Source organism: Rhinolophus ferrumequinum, chromosome 6 (genome assembly GCF_004115265.2).
Source record: "Rhinolophus ferrumequinum isolate MPI-CBG mRhiFer1 chromosome 6, mRhiFer1_v1.p, whole genome shotgun sequence".
NCBI lineage: Eukaryota > Metazoa > Chordata > Mammalia > Chiroptera > Rhinolophidae > Rhinolophus > Rhinolophus ferrumequinum.
The window spans coordinates 43,416,962-43,438,585 of NC_046289.1; the positions used below are offsets into that span (position 1 = coordinate 43,416,962).

The 21,624-nt window shown below is 57.2% G+C and overlaps 1 protein-coding gene across 1 annotated transcript; it reads right to left on the reverse strand.

Annotated features, from left to right (window-relative positions):
* Positions 1 to 4,107: 4,107 nt before the first annotated feature.
* SKOR1 (SKI family transcriptional corepressor 1) lies at positions 4,108 to 15,260 on the reverse strand. The gene is made up of 9 exons (XM_033106986.1): positions 15,171 to 15,260; positions 10,663 to 12,877; positions 9,474 to 9,564; positions 8,448 to 8,555; positions 7,836 to 7,907; positions 6,395 to 6,469; positions 6,067 to 6,141; positions 5,489 to 5,554; positions 4,108 to 4,934 (listed from the first exon to the last, which is right to left on the reverse strand). The coding sequence occupies exons 2-9, from the start codon at positions 12,865 to 12,867 to the stop codon at positions 4,840 to 4,842; spliced, it is 2,787 nt and encodes a 928-aa protein (XP_032962877.1). The 5' UTR covers positions 12,868 to 12,877; positions 15,171 to 15,260; the 3' UTR covers positions 4,108 to 4,839.
* Between the last annotated feature and the right edge of the window lie 6,364 nt (positions 15,261 to 21,624).

Here is a 21,624-nt window from a genome sequence, read left to right on the forward strand (position 1 = left end):
GAGAAAAACGTTGATGCACACGCTTTGCTGGTGCCCGGCAGTCCCTGCAGCCTCTGGGAGCCCAGTCGGTGGGCCTCCTGCAGTCGCATGATTCCCAGGCTCTGCCTCCACTGCCAGGGCTGGCAGTCAGAGGTGGAGCCCCAGTGCCTCCCGGGGGCAGCGGCGAGTACTCTCCCCGCGGGCGTTCGGAGCAGCCGCGCGGCGTTCCATCAGGGATCCATTTCTGTTCTCTTCAGTGAAGGTGAAATGATCCTTTCCAGGTAACAGCCGAGAATAGGGGTCTGTGGGACCTGCTCGTTGCGCCTCCTCCTCGGCTCACGGCCTCCAATGCATGGAGTTAGAGGACAATCTTTGGGGATTTGTTTCTTCCCCCAACGATGCCTAGTTCTTCTTTGGAGGCCACTTGGGCAATTGGGTGAGTGGTTTTAAATGTCTCCTTCTGGGATGCCAAACAAGGAAACGACCAATGTGGATGTGGCTCCCTCTCCTTCTAAAGAAAACTCTTGGCATGACCGTTGTCTCAGACCAGAAATGAGGAAAGACAGGCAATTCCTATTCTTGGAAAAGCCAGAGACCTGGCTGACTCTCCTGGCTCTGCACAGTTCTATGAAGTAGTTACTCTTTCCCCCCTTTTCATGTTATAGATGAGGAAGCTGAGGTACAGAGAGTCAACAACTTGATCAATGTCACACATTGAACTAGTCAGTGGCAGAGAAGGGATGGAGACTCAGGAAATCTGATCGTAGAGTTTGTGCACTTAAACACTATGCACCTTCCCAGGTGGAGAGTCGGAGATAAGGCTGTTTAGATTTAATGGAAAGCACCTGCAGGCCCAGTTCTGCCTTTATTGGTGTTCTGAATTCAAAATGAGTCGCATTTATACAAAGTATCGACTATATTTTGATAAAGGTAGCTGGGAATAGGTTGACAAGAATGTGCCCAGAGACCTGGCAAAACTGTGAGGGAATGAAGGAGCACCCTCTTTGGCAAGAAGTTACAAGAGGAAGAAAGTTTTCCTATTATAGGCTATCACTTACCTGACACCTGCCCCCCAAACTAATCCTATTGATGAAAGATCTTCTGAGGAGAAGGCCTGCGTTTAATTAACCCTATGCAAATGAGCTTAATTGCTTCCCAGTAGCTTTTGTCCAAAAGTACCTAGGGATTCCTTCCCCCAGACATTTCCAGCATTTAGATGCACCCGAGTTAGAACCCATTCATCTAGACAACCCTTGAGCACCTGTGATGCACTGAGCCTTATGTTGGAGGTCACCAGGAAGAATAAGATGTGGCCCCTGTTGCCAGGGTATTTATGGTCCTACAGGAAATAGACACAACCAAGGATAACTCAGTGAGGTGAATATCCTGTTAGCCTCATGAACAAGTGCCAGGGGAACACAGAGATTAGTCCCAGGAACCCAGGGGCCTTTCAGGTGTCTTTCCCAACAGGTTACCGTGATTTACAGAGGAAACCAAGGTGGAGAGCGATCTACTGGTTTCTCCCAGGGGAGTGAAAAAGCAAGCAACCTAATGTTATCTCCACCATTGCCTCAGTTTCTCCCCCTGGATTTGCTGGGACAGGTGAAGCTAGAGACCACCTGTCTCACCGCACCTCTCCCCTCAGGGACCTGGAGTTCCTCTGCCGAAAAAGGAGTGGGAGGTTGAAGGAGAATGGTTTTCCTAGTTCTTTACCCCTAGATCGCGGACTCCAGAGCCAGACCTCCTATGAGCACCTCCAGGGGCCAGGGGTGCGGAACCAAACATCCCCGAAAGAACAGCCAGGAGGACATTCTGTCCCCCACAGTCCGCTCCCAATTCCCCAAGCCCCATTTTTTCTCCCTAAGACAAGGCGTCTTAGTCTGGGGCCTTCGGACGCTGGCTGTAATGCCTAAAATGTGTCGTAAGGTGGCAACGTTGTGGCGAGAAATAGACTTTAAACGTCCTGGGTTTTTGTTTTTGTTTTTTTAAGCATATTTTCCCTATTAATTGTTTCATTTAACTTAATTAGAATCTGGTAAACTAATTAAAGTAGCTGCGAGCCCCGCAATCGGCAATAATTCGTATAATTATTGATAATTACATCCATACCAATCGTTTGGTTATTAACATTTGGGGGAGAACAAACCACTTCTGATGGGACACGCAGCCCAGGAGGGTTTTTGCGACAGTTTTTTGGGTCGGATCCACCTACACCTCCAGTCCTCAGAGATTCCGGCCATATGGAGCGCCCTTTCCGGCAGGCCCCAGCTGCCTACGGCTTTTTTCTCTACTTTGGGGAATTCGGAAAGGAAAGGTGAAAAAGGAGTGCTTGCTAGGTTCTTGCGTGTGGGCCACAGCCACAGAACTTCCTGCCTGGATAGTAACTTTTCGCATTTTACCAAGAAGGAAAGTGCGGCTTCCAAAGATGCCTTGACGCAGGGGGGAAGGCGCATGCACTTTCCCACAGCCGCGCTGCCCCGCCCTGTTCCAGCTCCCCCTGCCTCGCGGACGCCTGGGGACGCAAGTCACTTCCTCTCTGGGCCTCAATTTCACCTTTGGTATACTTAAGACTGATGTGGTCCGTTCAGCCCACAGGAAATGTTTCTGCTCCCTGAGGGGCCTTGCGGGAAGATCGTGCGTCCCGAGGCCACTTCATCCCTCCCCGACGCCTCACCGTTTACCCGGCGCCCTCAGTGCCATTCTCTTTCTCATGTCCCTTCTGTGTCTAGCCCTCGGAATATCCCGGGGCTTGAAGACACCGAGGCCCAGCGCAGGATGCCTTGGGGACTGGCTTCTTGTCTTGACCGCGTGGTCGGGTTCTCGGCCTGCACTCCTTCCGGGTGGCCCCGAGCACGCACACTGCCATCTCCATCCCAGGCCCTCTAAACTACCCGCACCAAATTTTTCCACCCGAGGTGCTCTCCTGGAGGCGCAGGACTGCACCCCCGCCTCCAGGGTCTCCAAGTCAGTCGCCCTTCGAGGCCCCAAGACGGACTCTCAGGGAGAGCCGGGGTGTATCTGGAGGGCGGGGTCCGCTGGGCGCTGGTCTCAGCCGCGGACAGCTGTCGCTCTGCGCTCTGCTTACCTCCTAGAGCGCTGCCACATGCCGCAGGGAGAGGGGCCTGAATGTTATTCTACAGAGACACGGAGGCCTAGGAAGCACAAAAGGCGCCACACAACACCCCTGCTAGTCAGCCGAGGAGGTGAAACTGGAAGCCAGGGCTGCATGGTTCCCAATACGGTGCACTCTCCCACGCCACCCAAGCTTTCCTCCCCACCGCACCCCACCCCAAAAAGTGCGCTGCAGTTTCCATCCTTTACCTGTAGCCCCACCGCAGGTGCACTGTAGAAACTGAGGCCTCCAAGAGGCCCACGTTCATGTGAGGCCGCAGCAACCGTGGCCGGGACGCCCTACCACCACCCGTAGGGGCCTGGCGAGAGCAGCGACCGGGACACCCGCGGCGGGCGGGCTTGACACTAAACCTAGGGCTCCACCAGGTCCGCAAACCCACTCCGACTAAAATGGACGGAATGTTAAACCGCCAGAGCTCCTTCCCTTCTGGTAGAGGCCGGGCAGGCGAGGAGTCTGTACCCCTGCGTTCAGTCTCGCCCTGCGGTTCCAGGCCTGCCCCGCCCAGCCCCGTCCTGCTTACCTCTTCCCTCACCCCGCCCAGTGCTCCCGGGCCAGGCCCTCGGAGTCCGCGCCTCCTGGCAATTCTGGTTGAACCTGGGATTCCGGGCAGCGCCCGGTCTCTCAGAGACCTGGAGGTGACTTCCCCGATGGGACGGGCGTAGAAATGGCATAAATAAACTCTGTCGTCCCCTGTGAGCGCTCGAGGGAAGTCAGAGACCAGGAGAGCAGAGCGCCAGGAACCATGCCGTCGTTGTCCTTTTTCCCCGGCCGGGGCCCAAGTGAGAGTCCTAAACGCGGGGAGGGGTTGGCCTGTGCGGCAAGAGGGTGTGTATGAAGGATTGGTGGAGAGGTCAGTCGCTCGCTACTGCCCACCTGAGCCGGCGCGGTTCTCATCCCCGGCGCCCCAGAACTAGTGCTGCGGTCCTCACGCTCCACATGCTGCGCAGCCCTCAGCCTGCCTCCGCCCGCCATCTCCTCCAAACTCCCACCTCCACAGCCCCAGGAAGTGACAGATTATTTTTTATTAAAAACAAAACAAAAGTCACGGATACAGGGTGGTCTCCCCAAACAGGCTCAAGGTGGTCTCCATCTCGTGAGTCAGTTGTCGCCCTTCTTAAAGTGCTGTTACATCAAGAGGTTACAACAAAAAATAAACAAAGCAAAACCCAAAGGGGACTGCAAAACAGGACAGCAAGTAGGTCCAAGAGAAGGAAGCAAAATTAACTTACAGCGTAAATAAATTAAAGTGAACCCAATACTGAATCAAGAGACTCACAGTACACTTATATCCATTGCACATAGCCACTTTGTCATTAGGAACAAGTTTCAGCAGTGGACAGGACGGGGAGCGCGGGGCCAGAGCCAGCGAAGTTGCTACATTGTAATCACAATTGGGGGTACGAGGCTGTAGGGGGGGAGAGGCCCCTTTCTCCCCTTTCTTACTCCCTTCTGTCCAATTAACCCCATGAGGTCCGATGCCCTGGAATTCAACCGAGGGGCGAAGTGGTATTTACACTTGGAAACAGAGACAGGGCCCTGGGCTCCCGCGCCTGGAAGGGGGCGGGCAAGGCCGAGGCGCCCGTGAAGAGGGCGGGCAGGCGGGAGGCTTGTATTTACATCGGTCCGGTCCGAATGGCTTGTTCCTCGCTCTCGGCCGCCGCGGCCGCGGGTATTTACAAGAAGAGAGCAGCATGGCTTGAGGGCGCGTGGGCGCGGCGGTGCCGGCCCTAGGGCAACAGCGGGGGCTTGAAAGAGCAGTTGCCAGTGCAGTGGCGGGGCGTCAGCATCTTGCAGGAGAAGTGGTGCAGGGCGTCGTGGGCTTCTAGAGAGACAGTCGGGCGGGCCACGTTGGGTGCCTCGCCTGCCTAGCTTTCCCGTCGCGGTCCACCCGTCCCCTTCCCCCTGCACGCCGGGATCTCACCCACCCGCTTCTAGCTCAGGGGTTCTCAAGCCAGCAAATCAGAAGAAGGTAGGAGGGTAGGAGAAAGATCCTGGCGATTCAGAACTACTGCTCTGGTTCAATAACCCCATTTTACAGAAGAGGAAACTGAGGCACAAAAAGGGAAGTCCACTTGCCCAAGACCAGATTTGGGGCCGACTGGCAGGTTTTCCAATCCCCAAAGCCCAACGGGCTCTTTCTCCCTATCTCACCGTTCTAGAATCATTTCCGCATTAAATTAAAAGATCCTATTTCCCTCCTCTCAGCTTCTGATCCATGTAGACTTGGCCTTCCCCTCTCACTAGCCCCGCCATTCATTCATTCATTCATTCATTCATTCATTCATTCATTCATTCAATCATTCAATCGTTCATTCATTTGCCAGCACAGCCAGCGTTTGGCACCCCCTCCTTATCTTTGTTCTCCGGCTTCCGCACCTTTTAACTTCTGCTGGATGGCATAGCGCGCCTTCCGCTCTTGGTCGAGTTCGTTACACAGAGTGTCTGGAAGACATGGGGAGGGGCCGGTGAGGAAATGAGACCACCCTCAGGCCGGCCCAGGTCACGGCCCGGGCCTCACCCTCTCCCGAGTTCTCACCCCCTTGCAAAAATAAGTCCGGGGACGGAAGGAGGGGGCATCAACACTCCACACTGCAGCCTGGCAGAGGGAGGAAATGGCCTGGGATGGCGCTTAAAGGCAGACGGATCTAACCAAAATTAAAGCAAACTTAGGCATTACTTCCCAGGTAATTTTACGCCTCGATTTTTAATTTAGAAACCATGGAAATTGCCGCGATAAGAAGTTCAATCACTCCATGTAATGATGCCTGCAAGCCGTTTGCTGGGCTTGCTTGACATTCTGAGGCTAATCAGAGTATACAAAGGATATTAAATAAAAAAAAATAATTGTTAAATTACCTTCAATTTAAATCCAAATGACTGAGCCAACATTGCGGCTCCTGCCAGACAAGAGGCAGTTACTGCCCGTGCACGCGCTCACCTGACTCCCGTCTTACCTCTGACAATTTGCAGCTGTTGCACCATTTCTTCTCGATAAGCCAATTCCCTCTTCATTTGATCCTGAAAATTATCTGTGCAAATTGATTAAGTGAGAGCTGTTACGCACAGCCCCCTCCCTCGGCCCTATTTCCCCACTCTCCATCCCCACCCCCACCTCCTGAGTCTTTGGCCTAGCGGGAAACCCCAGGAAAGGAGGGTTCGGCGGATTCCGCAGGGCACGCAGCTGCCTACATTGGGGTCCCGGAACGAGGCCGAGCCTGCGTGAAGGAAGTTCTGGCGATGAGTGGGAGTGGGGTCGGTGAGGAGGGTCGGGGATGGGGGTACCTTTGAGACTTTGAAATTCTCGTTCCAGCTTCTTGCGGAGCTCCATTTGTTCCAGGAGCAGTTTTTGCAATTCTTCTGTGAAGGGGGAGAGTGGAAGGTAAAGGAGGGGTGTGTGCAGGCCTCCGGAGGCACAGGGGGACCCAGATCCTGCCCTGACCAATAGCCCTGAGATAGGAGTCCCCTACAGTGGGGCCGGTAGGTAGAGGCCCTCAGCACTCAGTTTTCTCATTCGCTTCCAAAGAAGTTGGGCAAGGAAAAGGGGCTAGGAGATAGATTGGCCAGAAGAATCAAATTCAGGATGGTAGAACCTATGTTCCACACCAAGGCACTAACCAGTGTGGCATCTGCTTTAGCTTTAGTGGTTCCTAACTTCCTAACCTAGAGGCTGGCCCAGGAGGACTCGATTTACCCCTTTAAAAGACAGACCTAATCCCTCCCTTCAATAATACAGAGCAGGGAAAATCTGGTCAAAGGCTTGGATCCCCACCCTGGAAAAATACATCTACTCACAATAGTTTGCAATTTCAGGAGATCCCCAGACCCTAAATCCATACTAAGAACACTTATATAAAGCACCAATGATTTTGAAGGTAATTGCAAATCCTGTAAAATCTGTAACTACGAAGAGTGAAAGACCACTGATGCTTTTCTCTCTCCTCACACCAATTTGCAAGCCCTAGGCTGGTTTGGGGGAGAGGGGAGCAGGTAAGTGTGGAAAGCCCTGCTAGTGACCTCAGAAACCAGCTCCAAAGAAGTGGCAGGGGGCTGCCCTGACCACAGAACTACTGGTATCCTGGTCCTCTCCGTGGGGAGGCTCTCTGAGAAATCCTTCCCTAGAAGGTGCTCAGAAAACACAAAAAATGGGAGATAGGGGAGCAAAGTGGTTGTAGAGGCTCCCTTCCTCTGTGCCTCAAGTCACACTCTCCCCCTTGCAGGCTGAGCAACAACAGCAGGATCCTATTCTGCAAATAAACAGCATCTTCATCCCATTTAGGGTGGGGTGGCTAATTATGCATTAATTCCAGGAAAAAATTAACCTCTCAGACATTCCTAAAGTAAATGCCTCCTAGGAATCTTGCTATTCAGAAAGTCATGATTTTCAGTGAGTTTGGGAGACCCAGATTGTCCTGTCTGATTGTCCACATGCATCAAGTTCTGAAGCTCATTACTTATTTCTCTTTCTCACTGGTCTATTCAGACAGGCCTGGCCTTGGGAACCCAAACTTCCAATGAACCTCTGGGGGGTTGGTTCCCTCTTGCCACCTCATACCCACATACACACCTCTATGTCAGGATAATGTGTCCAAGGGGTTATCCTTTCTGTTCAGTGAAAACCGATTTCCCAAGAGCCCTGTCTTCTCACACTCATTCCTACAGGAATAAAACCCCTCTACAACACCCCCAAGCACAGTGTAGTCCCATTTCACAGATTTAACCTCACCTCTGGCCAGGTTCTCGATATCTTTCTCCACTAGCTGAGTTCCTGTGACATCCAGGGTGAGCCCATCTTCGCCTGGGATACAAGGGCAGGTAAGAGGGATTCTGTCCTGGGAGAGGCCTTGGGAGTGCAGAAGTGAGTTTCCCTGGAACTGTGCTAAGTCAGGAAGCTACTCCACACCCTCTGCTTTTAGAGGAGACAGTTACAGGCATCCAGTACTACCGACCTTTCAAGCTATCATTTTAGGGGTGTAGCCATCATTTTAGAGATTGACCCACTGTAGGAGAGTGAACCCAAGGAAGACAGGCTATCTTAGGGCAGGAAGTGCCCTTTGACCTGTTTTATGTGGGTGATGGTGTCCCTCATTTATTTCTGATATGCCCTCTTCTCTTGCCCGGAAGAGCCACAAACCCACCAAAGAGGGAACCAACTCAGTAAACTTGTCCTGCACTTTGCCCGCGCTGTTTAAATATTTATCTGCCAGCTGCCGGAAGAGACCCGCAGCCCCTTACGCTTGATGGAAACTCTTCCTCATAAGTCGAAGCTGGTGGGAACCTGGGTGATCTGGGCCCTAGCTCACGACTGAGGGTGGTGCGCGAGGGTCCTAGGGCTCACCTCGGTCTGTATTTGCAGGACTTGGCTGGGAGATACTCCTTTGGTCTGGATAGGATTTCCTCGTTTCCAAATCGTCCGCGGTCGAATGATTGTCTTCCTTATCTGGCTCTTAAAGGCAATAAACCGAGTTTCAAGGAGAGGCAAAGAAACCGTGACCCCAATACGGCCAGAGCTGCCGCGGTCGGGGCGCCGGAGCCCTAATTAAAAGCGTCGCGGCCGCCGCTGTTCCCGGCTGTGCGCCTGGGCTCGCACCCTCAGGCTTTGGGCCGGGCATCCCCTCCCCCGCGCGCGGTCTGCTCTTCTCCGGTTCCACGCCCCTTCCCCAGCCCCTTGGAAAAGAGCAATACAAGCAGCCAGGCCCACTAGGGACGAGCGACCTACATCGCGAGCAGATACTGGGGCACCGCGAGCGCGCGTAGCCGCCGGGTCTGCCTGCGCCGCTCCCGCGGAGAACGCGGCCCAGGTGGTGACCACCGACCGGGGGGAAGCCGCGCTCCTGCGCGCGGCCTGCCCGTATTCCCGAGGCCCTCAACCCTTCCTCGGTGAGCCACTGGGTCACGCGCACACGTGCAGGTCTCCCCCACCCGCGTTGGGCCTCAGCGACCACAGAGCTTCAGGGGTACCCAAGCGCACCGCCAAGCGCCCCATCATCCGCCCGACCCGGACTGACTACGGGGGACCTCGCGGCCAAAAACACTTGCTGAATAAATGAGAGGGCTTGAAAGGGGGGCCAGGCATGGTTTTAAAGGTTTCCACCCAGTGTATGAGGTGTACATGAGCGTTTACTTGTGTGGAGAGGGCGGCTTGTTGTTGAGTAAGCGGACGATGGAAGTTGTTGGGAGTTCTCGCCTACCTTCTTCCCCGCCCCCCCCCATAGTTTTTCTTTCCCTCTCCCTCTTCCCCTCGCTTTTTCTGCCTCTTTCTCCTCTCGTTTTCCTTCGAAGCCTTCCCCTGGCCCCGGCCCTCTGCCTGCGGTCCCCCCATCACATTGGCCAGCGACCTCAGCAGGGGGGCTGGGGGCGTTACCGTGGGCCTCCGGGGTACAGAGGTAGGAGGCCGCCGGCCCCAGAGCCGCTGCCGCGCTCTTCACGTGCTCGTCCCGCTCCGGCGCGTACACCTGCGTCGGCCGAGAAATGACAGGCGGTTAAGGGGACACTTGGCGGCGGCTGCGAGCCGCTTAACCTTGCGCGGCGGCCTGGAGGAAATGCTGAGGGGGTGGCGGAGGTCCGACCGCCAGTGGGACTGGAGCGCCCGGGGCCGCGGTGACGCAAACCGCGCAGCCTTGCGCCCTCGGAGGCCACGTCACTGTTGCAGATTCTGGGTAATTATTAGCGCCTTCGAGAAAATTATCCGACATACACAGCGGTTCCCAAGCCAAGGGCCGTTCAAAGCCGCCCCCACCCTCTTCGCCCACCTCCTTTGCGACATCTTCCCTCCCTCCCGTGCCTGATCCCCGGCATAAATGACGCCTTTCGCATCTGGCTAACGATTCATGTTTTAATGGACCGAATGGAAATGTACAAGAGTGAACACCCACTTTCAAATGGCCAACAGTTCCGGCTTAGCCGCACAACCCCCCACCACCCGAACTCGCCGCCGGGACAACCTGAGAACCCCTCTCCCCGCACACGGTCTCGACAGCTTCCCACCACGAACCCTCAAAGCGGGAATTCGAAGAGTGGGACAACTATGAGTTGGGGTGAAAGACGATTCCGGGGACCCCGTATTGCAGTGGCTGGGCTTGGGGGAGAGGCCGCCCTCCTCTTACCCGCTGCTCTGCCCCGGGGCTCTGATCTCCATCTGGGCGGGAGTGCTACCGACCCGACCTCACCAGCACTTTTCTCTGGCTTTGGGTCCCTCTCTCTCCTCTGCTTTCTTCCTCCAGATCCCTTTTCTTTCTCTCTGCTGCTGTGTGACTGACGGTCTCTGCCTGTCTCCTCCTCACCCCCATCAATGAAAACAGGACACACGTTTCTCAAGCTTCCCCTCCCACTCCCCCCGGATCTTCCGAAACCCTCAGCCATGGGTCCCAGCGAGCCCAGCTCCACAGCGCTCCCGAGGCTGGGCCTACCCAGAGAGCAGCCGGGGCCTGCTGCTCGAACGCCTGCTCAGAGCAAAATTTTCGTCCCCCACCCGATCAGGGCCTGTCCCATACTCCCGCGGTGCTGAGGGGTAACCAGGGAGACGCCACTAACGGGGTCGGCGCGGGGCTCACCTTGGCCGGCGCGGGGCCCCCCAGCGGCCCACAGGGCTCTCGCAGCTCATAGCCGCCACTCGGCGGGCTCCTTTCAGATCTCCGCACCACGTCATCGGCCGCCAGGTCCCCAAATGCGGACCGGCTGGCTGGGGGTAACCCCGGGCGGCGCCGGGGGCGAGGGCTACCGCCGTCGGCAGAGTCTGTGGGGCAGTCGGGGCCCGAGGAGGTGGTAGACGGGGTTCCGGCGTGCTGGTCGCCGTCTGTACCGCCTCCTGTGCTGGACGCGCCGGTCGCGCCAGGCTCGGCCTCGTCCGGTGCGCCCTCGTCGTCGGGGAAGCGGTTGGACTCCACGTCCACCTCCGGCTCGTCCGCAGTGTCCACGTCGGGCGACGCAGAGTGGTAGCTGGAGCTGCCCTCGCTCAGAAAGTCCGGACTCACGTAGCCGCCGCCGGCCCCCGTGCCAGGGCCCGGCCCCCGAGCAGGCCCCGTGCCGTATGCGTCGCGGGCGCTACCGTAGAGTTTGGCAATGCTCTCGGCGTCTTTGACCACAGGCCGGAAGGCCGACACGTAGGAGCCTTTGCGTGCGGGCGGCGGCGGCGGCGGCGGGGGCAGTGGGGCCAGGGGCGGCGGCAGCGCCTCGTCCACACCGTCCTCGTCCAGCGGCCCACGGGACAGCACGCTCGGGCAGCGCTCCTCTGCGCCCAATCCTCCCTCCTTGGCCGGCTCCGCACCGTCCAGGGGCTCGGGGCCTCCGCCACCGGCAGCAGCAGCCGCTGCTGCCGCTGCCGCCGCCACAGCGGCCGCCACGGCCTTGGCTTGGCTTTGCGCAGCTGGATAGGGCGGCACCGGGAGGCTGCCTGCCGCTGGCCAAAACATGGGAAACGTCGGGTACACAGTGGCTGCGGCGGCCGCTGCAGCCACAGCCGCAGCGTCCTTGGCTGCTCCCGAGGGCTGGTGACCCCAGAACATGGCGCCACCACCCGGGCCAGCCCCGGCCCCCGGCGGCAGGTGGCCGGTTCCTGGGCCGCCCGCAGCTCCGCCAGTGCCCGCGCCCCCGCTGCTCCCAGTGCCTGGGCCGCCCTTGGGTTCGCCCGCACCTAGCACCGGGTCGTCCTTTTTGGGGCACAGGCCGAAGGCCGTGGGGAAGCCGTAGGGATGAGGAAAAAGCGGCGGGGGCAGCTTCTGCAAGAGGCCAAAGCCCTTGCTGGGCACTGGGATCACGGGGTAGCTACGTACGCCGGCGCCACCACCAGGCCCTCCAGGGCCCGCGGGGCCGCCGGCTCCAGCTGCCAGACCAAGTCCCCGCTGCGGGTGGGGAGGAGGCGGCCCAGGAGCCCCGACGGCCTCATCTTCGCCACAGCGCAGGCTTTTGTGGGGCGGCGGGCCTGGGGCCATCTCCGCGCCGCACCCCGGGCCTCCCCCGCCGCTGCCGCCAGCACCACCTTTCCCCTGCCCACCTGACCCTCCATTAGCACTACCGCCGCCGCCTCCTTGCAGCGAGAAGGTCCGCTTACGCGTGCCGCCATTAAACATGGCCTTGACGTCCTCCCAAGCGTGGCTCAGTTCGTCTGTGGCCGACTTGTCACTGAGTTTAAGATGACGGCGCCATGAGTTGAAGTTGGCGGCGTCAGGCTGCGTATACTTGGCGTCGGGTGTGCGGTGCGAGTGGAAAATGAACTTGTTAGGAGAGAAGTACATGCTGCAATAGCCGCACTTGATGCACTTGGCACGCGAGCTGTTGTAACGAGCGGGGATGAAACTGCCACGCGAACCCCACGCGCACTCATGCACCACATCGAAGGCGAAGTTCTCGGGCAGCTTGGGTGGCTTGTGCTCGCCCAGGAACGACTTGCACAGGCGTTCGGCCTCGCGCTTCGTGATCATGCCGCAGCGGCGGGATGAGATAGGCATAGCCCCGGCCCGACGCAGAATCTCCAGCTGCACTGGCGTGCACTGCACACACGTGATGCCCAGGGCCACGCGGCGGTTGTGGATCTCATTGTAGCTGTAGTTCTTGAGAAGGGTATTGGAGATCTGCGCCAGGCACAGGCGCTCCTGGCCGTCGATGACCAGAGACACAATAGGCACCCCGTACAGAGATGTCTCGCCCACCTGGTTGGGTTTGAGAGCGCTGGAGCCCGAGTAGGGCTGCAGCTCTTGCTTCGAGTTGGGCGAGGAGTTGCCCTCGCGCCCGGGCCCCAGCTGAGTGGTGAGAGCCTCCATGCCGCCGCTCCTGCGAAACAGAGAAAGCAGAGAGCAGATGAGCCATTTTCAGCGCCGCCGCGGCTCAGGCCCGCCCAGCGGGGCGCGCCGAGTCGGGCGCACAGGGGAACCTTGGCAATGGGGAGTCCAAGCTCATTCGCCCCCTGGACGGGCGCCTTTTGTTATTCAGACGCTTGCTGGCGCCGGAACAAAAGCCTCCGGGGTTTGGGGGAGGAGAAGGGGTAATTGAGACCTCAGGAATGCCCCGGCAGCTAGGATCGCAATCCTGTTTTCGGAATGGGAAGTGGAGCCCAGAGACGGAGAGTGACTTGCCCAAGGCCACACAGCAAAGACATTGCCGAAACCAGGCTTCCCGGCGCCGAGATCCGTGCGCCTTCGGCCACCCTCGCAGCTTGCCCTACCCGCCCCGGTCCTGAAACCCGGACTTCGGGGACCCGCCGCCCCTCTGCTCAGTCGCGCATGCACGCGGGCGGGCGGGGACAGCGAAAGGAGAGGTGGGGGGAGGGGTGGTCACTGCCCTTCTCCAGACAGCAGGGGGCGGGGGGGAAGGGAAAATAGGAGGGTCTCCAGGCTGGGGGTGGGGGGGTGCGGGGGAAGGCTGAGGCGACCGCTGTTCGCGGTGCTGAACTAGCTCTCTCCAAAGCACGCCGTTCGCGCCCAGCCTCAGTGCGACCCCCAGCGCACCCAGCTCCGTGCCGAGTCGGCTCCCCAGCATAACAGCACTGGTTTCCACAAACTCGAGTTTCTCCTCTCAGGCCGGTGCCCCGCGTTCCTTGGGCAGAAAGATTCCGGCTGGAAATAGAAACCATTTTCTTTCCAGCCATTAGTGGGGCCAGGGTCATGCAGTTCCTAAACACATTTTCTGCATTTTTAGCTGCGTTCCACACCAAACCTGGTTTCCATCCGGGTCAGAGCGTGAGACGGAGAGGTTCTCAAGGAAGTTTCTTAGGAGCCACTTCTCCTTCGCGTCTAACTGCCCACTTCCTAAGTTTTCCTTCTTCAGATATGCCATTTTCTCTCAGGCCAAATGCAGTCTCTCTGGGCTCTAGGCTTCCCCTTTTTTGGGTGGAGGGTCTCCTCTCTGAGTATCCTTCAGGCCAGGCTATCCTGGCTTATATGGGCTGAAGGGAATCCTGGCCAGTCTCTGCAGCCACTACAAGGCTCCAGGTCAAAAGTTGCTGACCGTCCCATGCTTTGCTCGCTGGCTGAGGAAGGGAGGCAGCCGTGCCCGCGGACCTCAGCAGCGGGAAGACCGGGAGACTGATGCTTGGGACTCTCTAGGTGCCTGGCCCAGCCACGTGTCTTCAGACACAGAAGGCTCCTACCCGGCCCACGGCTGCAGGAGCTCCTGTGGCCCAGGCAGCCCAATCCTAAGGACCTCTCCCCTAAACTCGGCAGGAAAGGAAAATCCATTTTCAGAGGGGCAGCAGGTCCAGCCGGGCAGGGGATCCGAGTTTAAAAGCCTTTATCAAGAAGACTGGGACCTTCTGTCTGTCTCCCGCCCTTTCTGTCTAGGTGCCCCTCATCTGTCGATCTTATCATCCCCGAGCTGTCTGTCTCTCCCAGCTCCCTCCTCTTTCTCCCATCTGTCTTCATACCTTCTTCAAGTATCAAGCTATTTATCTGTTACCTGTCTGTTTCATCTTTATTTCTGTGGATAGAATTGAAACAAGTTGACCCTCCTTTCGCGTTGAAGTACCTTGTAACATTTTAGGAGGCAAAAATACTGCCCTAACTACTCGGCGAAGAGGTCAGCAAGACAAGCTCCTCACCCCCTTGAGGGGCTTTCAGGAGGGCTGGGGAGGTGGCCTAGGGGTGCCGCGGTTCTGGGAAATGATGATGTCTTCTTGGTTTCCCGAAATCGGCAAGTATGCCCTGCCCGCATGCAGTGAAGGGATAGCGCTGAGCCGAGCGCATCTTTCCCAAGCTGAGGGTCTGCGGTCCCTGCGGGGTTTTCCCGAGTGGGAGGAGGGGGCGCCGGATCCCGGAGCCAGGAGAAGGGGGGCCCTAGGAATGGATCCGAATTTCGAGAGCTAGAGCGGAAAGCCGGGGCAAAGGGCTGTACGCAGCGACAAGGCGCAGCGTCTAGAGCGGCTCGGAAAGCCCTCGCCCGCTTCTGAGGCTTGAGAGGTGAGCTTGGAGAGGACGAAGAGGTGGGTGGCGGGCAGAGGTAGGAGTGAGACGATGGAGTCTTTAGGTATAATAATAAAAGCAACAGTCACAAGAACCCAAATCGGAACTAAACGAAAGAAGCTGCAGGGGCAGGGTGCGGGGGCGGCGGGCGACCGGACGCGAATACTCACCGTGCGGCGGCGGCGGCCGGAGCCCCGCAAGCAGTGAGCGGAGGTGCGCGGCGGGCGGAGCGCCGGGCGGGAGTCCGGGATCCGCCGGGCTCTCCGGGTGACGGCGCGGCCCCTCCCCGCGCGCGCGCACAGCCGCGCTCCCGGGCTCCCTGCGCTCACACCCGCGGCCCCGCAGGCCCCTCCCGCGCGGCGCCCGCTCTCAGCAGGTGCCAGGCGCCAGGGCCCCGGGCGCGGAGACGTGTGCCCTGGACCGCTGACCCTGAGGCAGTGCAAGGGCTCGGAGCAGAGGCCGAAGCTTAGAGCACATGGCGGGGCGACGGGCACGGCGCAGTCACAGGCCGAGTGCGAGGCCCGCGCGGGGCGAGCACGCCTGACAGCTGCGAGCAGGGGCGCCACACCCACCGCCCGCGCAGTCACTCGCACCCTCCCAGGGCCCGCTAGCCTGCGGGCCACACGCCCCGCGCGCCGCCTCCCCTCAGCCCCGGGCCTGCGCTCCCCAGGTAAGCGGCAGCACACCTGCGCCCTGCGCCCGGCACCTGCGGCCCGCGCTTTCCAAAGGGGCCAGGAGGGAAGAAGGGCCCCGGGGCCTCAAAGTTTGCCCCCAGGAACGAAGTGGGGGAGGCGCTCCCTTCCTAGGGGCCAGAAGCGGTCCAGGCCAAGGCCGCGTGATAGGACTAAGGAGGGCTCAGGAGGGAGGGGCGGGAGCTGGGGAGGAGTATCGCACTTTCGGGTCGGGGCGGTGGAGCCGGAGAGTGGCCCTGGGAAGCCAGTAGGGTTACTTGCGGCCGGAGACAGAGACCACGGTGCGGGGAGGGCGGTGTGACAGCTGAGAAGGGGCAGAACCAACTCCCCCACCGCATCTGACTTGAATGGGAGGTGTCAGGACAGCTCCAGCCTGAGGAGGAGCGACCTCCTACCTCCTTTACTGAGGAGTGGACTCGGGAACTGGGTTTGGGTGGCTCTACCGAACTTGGGCAGGAGCCAAGGCCTCGCTGGGAGACACCTGGGGTCAACTGCTCTCTAGTTGACTGCTAGACCATTCTCCAGCTCTTCTAGTTCATTTTTCCCGCGATGAGGGTCTATCTAGCCCCTTGACGCTGCAGATACCCCTTGGTGTCCTCTCTCTTCTCAAAGCTGCATTTCTATCCACCCCTCTGCCCTTTCTCTGTCTGTTGGTTTCTATCTTCACCATTCCTTACCCCGACTATCCCATTGGGTCCCGGTGTTCACCCTCTCTTTTAATCTCGGTCTTTTCATTTGTATTACCAGTCGCACTCCCTCCCTCTTTGCTCGTACCCAGGCGCCCCCTCACAGCCCCCCCCCAGCGGTATTAAGTGTCCTTAATGGACACGTTAATTAAACTGTAATTAATCATACTGTCCAGCCCAAGTTTGAACAATTACCCTAATCAAACAGAAGTTAATAATGGCAGGGATGGCCCGGGGCGCAGGGGCCGCTCGGGCAGGGGGCGCAGCGGCCACTGCGGCTACCGACGTTGGCAGCGGCGGCAGGCTCAGCCTGTCCTTGGAACCCGCGCGGTGCCATAAATCTTCCGCGGCCAGCGGCGCCGGGTCGCCCTCGCCCCCGCCCCCTCGTTTTCCCTTACGCTCCGGATTACAGGTCCTCTCCCCTCCTTCATTCCAGTTCCTCTGGGGTCGTCTCCCCTCTCCTCTACTTCTCCCCTTTCGCTTTTCTCTTCTCCCCTGGCTCGCAAGGACCCTGGGAAAAGCCTCTGTGGGTGGGAGCGGATCACCCAGGCCTAGCCCTTGGAGAGAGGGGGCGGCCAGGCCGGGCATGAGGACTCTTTTGCCATCTCCTTTCCCCTTGGCTAACGGATCTCCAAGGCCTTGAAAACTACCCTCAAGTTTGAGGGTTCCTGCGGAGTCTCTTCTAGAGCGGGTTCTTGCTCTTTCACCTCCTTTCGTTTCCGTGTTTCTCTTTTTTGGATCTCCCTGCCTTTCTCTCTTTTCTCCCAGAGTCTGCTCAACCGTTTTCTCTCTCTGCCTCTGTCCCCTCCGCCTTCCCCTGGCTCTGACTCTGTCCCGTTCTAACTCTGCCGTTCTCTCCTCCTCCTCCTTCCCTCTGAGAAAAACAGGAACCTATTTTCCCTCGCAGTCCGAGAGCCGCCTTCAGCTCCCACCTGCTCATCCCCGCTCCCTTGGCCGGCCTCCCCCACCCCATAATTACAATCCCGTTCGGTAATTATTCCTAGCCTCCTAATGATTTTTTAAAAGGCATCTCAAAATTCGGTGTGGTGGTTGACAACGACCGCGGAGCCAGGAGGCCCCGGGGGTGGTGGTGGTGGGTGGGAGTGGAAAGAGGACGAGCAGGGCCTGCCTGTCCTGCCTCTATTGTATTGTGAGCGCCAACAACGCCTCCAGGGACGGCCTCTAGGGCGTTCCCAGCAGCCTGGCCCCGGGGTCCAGGGACTTCTCGGACAAAAGTTCCCTCTCTGGGTTACTGCACCAGGAGCGTGCAGGGTCGGCTATGCGTCTCTGTTCAGCACCAAGCTGAGGACAGCTCCCTGAGCCCGCCCCTGGCTTCGCGGACCCACCCAACTCTCACCCAGGTCTTAGCTGGAGAAAGATGGAAGGCGCGTGGACAGAGGCTGGGGAAGCGCCGCCGCTCTCTGGAGGGACAGTGGTCTCCTGGGAACGGCTCTTGGGGGTCGGGGCTGTGCTCTGCTCTGGCCCAGCATCCAGTTGGTTAGTATCAGCGCGAATCACATTTTACCGTTTGCAGAGCTGGTTCTCACAACGGCCCTTGCAATAAGTATGGATCATTTATTCCCATTTTACAGGCAGGAAACTGAGGGTCGGGCAGTGGAAGTCAACCTGGGTTCCTCGGTCAATAAGGGAAGCAGGCTGATCTCCCGGACCCCAAATATTGTGCCTCGCACGTTGCGGGGAGAGCCTATTTTAATGGAGAGAAGGAGGATAAGGAAAAGCTTTTAATTACCAACGCTGACAGCACACTGTTTTGAGGGAACAGGCCTAGCGAAGCCAGGTCACTTACTCAGGTTCGGACAGCTAGTGCCGGGCAGCCCTGGGATTTGAACTCAGGCTCACACACGGCTGGGTGGGACCATTCTCCCTCAGAGGGCGCTCTGGGGCCTGCGGCCCTGACGAGCGCCTGGGTAGCCCGCAGACGTCGGTGCCCTTAGCCTTTCTGACCCCCGTTAGCGTGGATTCTCTCTTTTTTATCCACTGCTGGTGGCGCTAAGGTCGGAGGGCCGTACTCGGGATCACGTGCTCCCTTCACCCCAGCGGTGTCCGCGCAGCTCGTGCGTCCCTGGCGTCGCGTCCACGCTGCCCCGCGTCACGCACCCATTCTGGCTCCGGCTTGGGCCTCCTCCGCAAGCACATATCTTTTACCAGTTGAATTAACGGCAGTTTTCGTCAGTTAATTAGGTTTAATTTACATAATTAGTACAGTATAAAGAGGATTGGGGATAATCATGGGGTACGTAGCGCTTACTGTGTAAACACGTATTCTGAATTAAAAATCAGATGTAATTAAGGCGCGCAGGCCCTGTTTAGGCAGGGTTTTAATTGTAATGAATTTCTAATTAACACTCAATGATTGCCAAATGCAAAGGGCTGTAAAATTTTCTCGTAGTTTTGCTAATTTATTGTTTACTTAATATCTGGATATTAATCCGACGGCCAGATAGACTCTAGGCCCGCGAGGCGGCCAGGCCCAGGCAAGTGAAGGCGGCTGGGCGGAGCCTGCTGGGTCTCCCCAAAGGAGACGTGAGCCCGCGCGAGGGTGCTCAGAGCTCCCGGCCCACCTCACTCCTGGTGCTGAGTGGGAAGACCGAGGCCGGGAAAGGCCAGGACTTGCGGGAGGTCGCGCACTCCGGCTTCTTGCCGCCTAGACCCGGCTCTTTGCGATCAGAGGCCAGGACAGCGCTCCTTCCAGCGGAGGACTCCCCACTCCTGGGGACGTCGAAAGTTGCAAGAAAAGTCTCAGCCGAGATCCAGCTCTTCTACTGACCACTTGAGTGACCACGGACCTTGACTTGGCCTCAATGCCTGCATCTGTAGGATGGACACACTGAGTGGCACTTTGCTGGAGTGAAGGATTGACCTAGCTTGAGGCCAGAGTAGTGAAGATGAACATCTTTCTCCTGGAACCCGAGGGATGGGGCCTGAGGTGCCCTGGTTGAGTGTAGGTTGCTTAAGCTTGGGGGGAGGGGGCAGAGCCGGGAGAACTTGGGAGTGGTCTGAAGGTCACTGGGACAGGCTCTGTTCCTGCTGGGGCTCTCTCTGCACTTGGGGATGCAAATTTAGGTGGGGAGGAACTGAGGAGGGAGCCCAGGACCAGACTTCTTTGCCTCAACCAGACACAGAAGCCCCCAAGGCCTGAGCCCGGGTATTTGGGAAAGAGGGTGGGCGAGTAGCTCATCTGGCCCCAGGCCTCTCCTTCCCCCTTGATCTCTAGTTCAGGTCCCTGTCCATATGCCAGATCCCTCGCCATCCAAGGGCTCCCCTCTTGTCAGCCCCAGCTTGCCACGGTCTCTTTCCAAGTTCCTCAGTTCAGGGAAGCCTCCCTGGGCACCTTGACATTTCTAACAAACCCAAGGAAACACACCAAGGAGACTCAATGGCACCTAGAGGTTTCTGCCACATAGAGCAGACTGCCTTGACTTCTCTTTCCAGTGCCTGCTTTTCAGAAACCGCAGAGGCGACTCCTGGACACTGCACAGGGCCTCCTCGGAGCCGGCCTGTTGGCCTGGGCCCCTCATCCCTCTCTGTCTCATGCTGTTTTATTTTCATTATTGGATTGTTCACTGGTTAATATTTCCCAATTAGTTATTTGTTTGGGAGTGTTTTCTGTTTCTCCCGCTGGGATGTTTGTTTGTTGTTGTATTCCCCGGGCCCAGAACAGGGCCTTGCACACAGTAGGTGCACAACATTGTTTTGGTGAGTGAATGATTGTGCAGCATTTGAGTGTAAGGGCTGTGAGCCCCGGCCCAGATCCCAGATGACTGGCTGGCCATAGTGACTGAATGGTGCTCTTGGCATCTAGTGGCCAATCTGGTTCTTCAAAAGAAGGTTCTGGGCTCCTAGGTGATGTCTCGGAGGTCCCCACCTTCCACACGTCAGGCAAGGCTACTCAGGCAGAGCCCTGAAGGCTTATTCCTTAGGAGGTGTGGATGGGCCCGGGCAGGTAGGTGGGGGAGCAGCTGGCTGGCTTACTGAGCTCTCCCCTGGTTGCAAGGGGCTTTCTTCCCAGGGTCTTCTCCACTTAGCGTGGTGGGGGAAGGCTGGAAGGAAACAGACTCTGGAGCCAGCAAAACCTGGGTTAAAATCCCAGTTCTGTTCTGTTTGAGTCTCCAAACCAGCATCTGTAGAGCAGTCAGATGTGTTTTACAGGGATGTCATAATGATTACATAAGGCGCTGGGTGTACGGCACATAGACAGCTCTGGGATTAGAGTGAGGTACCAGGGTGCAAAATTTAAGGAAGTATTCACTCTCAGGGTCCTGAAAACCCTCTCCCTAGTCACAACCCTGCACAAAGCAGATGGTACAAAGTAGGTGCTGAGCACGAGTGAGGGCCCCCTTCTCCTCAGCCTCAGATCGCTTCTGCATAGCTGCCTGAATGTCGGTGGAGTCCAGTCGGCTGGCGGGGACAGGTGGAGCTTTATCGGGATATAATTCACATACCACACAATTCACCTATTTAAAGTGTACAATTCAATGGTTTTTTATATATTCAAAGAGGTGTGCAACATCACCCATCACTTTTAGAACATTTTCATCACCCCAAAGAGAAACCCCATACCCGTTTGCTATCATCCCCACCTCCCTCCCCTCCCCAGCCCTAAGCAATCACTACTTTCTGCCTCTGTAGATTTGCCTATTTTGGACTTTTCTTATAAATGAAATCATACAATATGTGGTCTTTTGTGACTGGCTTCTTTCACTTAGCATGTTTTTGAGTTTAATCCATGTTGTCGTATGTCTCAGTACTTCATCCCTTTTTTATTGCCAAATGATATTCCACTGTATGGTTATCATACATTTTGTTTATTCATCCACTGATGAGTATTTGGGTTGTTTCCACTTTGGGGCTATTATGAATGATGCTGCTATGAACACTCGTACAAGTTTTTGTGTGATTGTATGTTTTAATGTCTCTCGGGTACACATCTAGGTGTAGAATTGCTGGGTCTTGGGGTAACTCTATGTTTACCCTTTTAAGGAACTGCCAGACAGTTTTTCCGAGGCACTGCACCGGTTTCTCTACATCCTTGACAACACTTGTTATTTTCTGTCCTTTTAATTAGAGCCATTTTAGTGGGTATGAAATAGTATCTCATTATGGTTTTTATTTTATTTATTTATTTTTTCCATTATGGTTTTGACTTGCATTCTCTGATGACTAATGATTTGGGGCATCTTTTCATGTGCTTAATAGCCCATTGGTACATCTTTGGAGAAATGTTT

Bases quoted from the DNA above. Each gene is read 5' to 3' on its own strand.
- SKOR1 (XM_033106986.1), bottom strand. From the start codon at position 12,867: ATGGAGGCTCTCACCACTCAGCTGGGGCCCGGGCGCGAGGGCAACTCC. The intron at 6,470-7,835 runs GTGAGGTTAAAT...CCCCCTTCACAG, and splicing joins TATCGAGAACCTGGCCAGAG to AAGAATTGCAAAAACTGCTC. The intron at 5,555-6,066 runs GTAAGACGGGAG...CATGTCTTCCAG, and splicing joins ACAGCTGCAAATTGTCAGAG to ACACTCTGTGTAACGAACTC.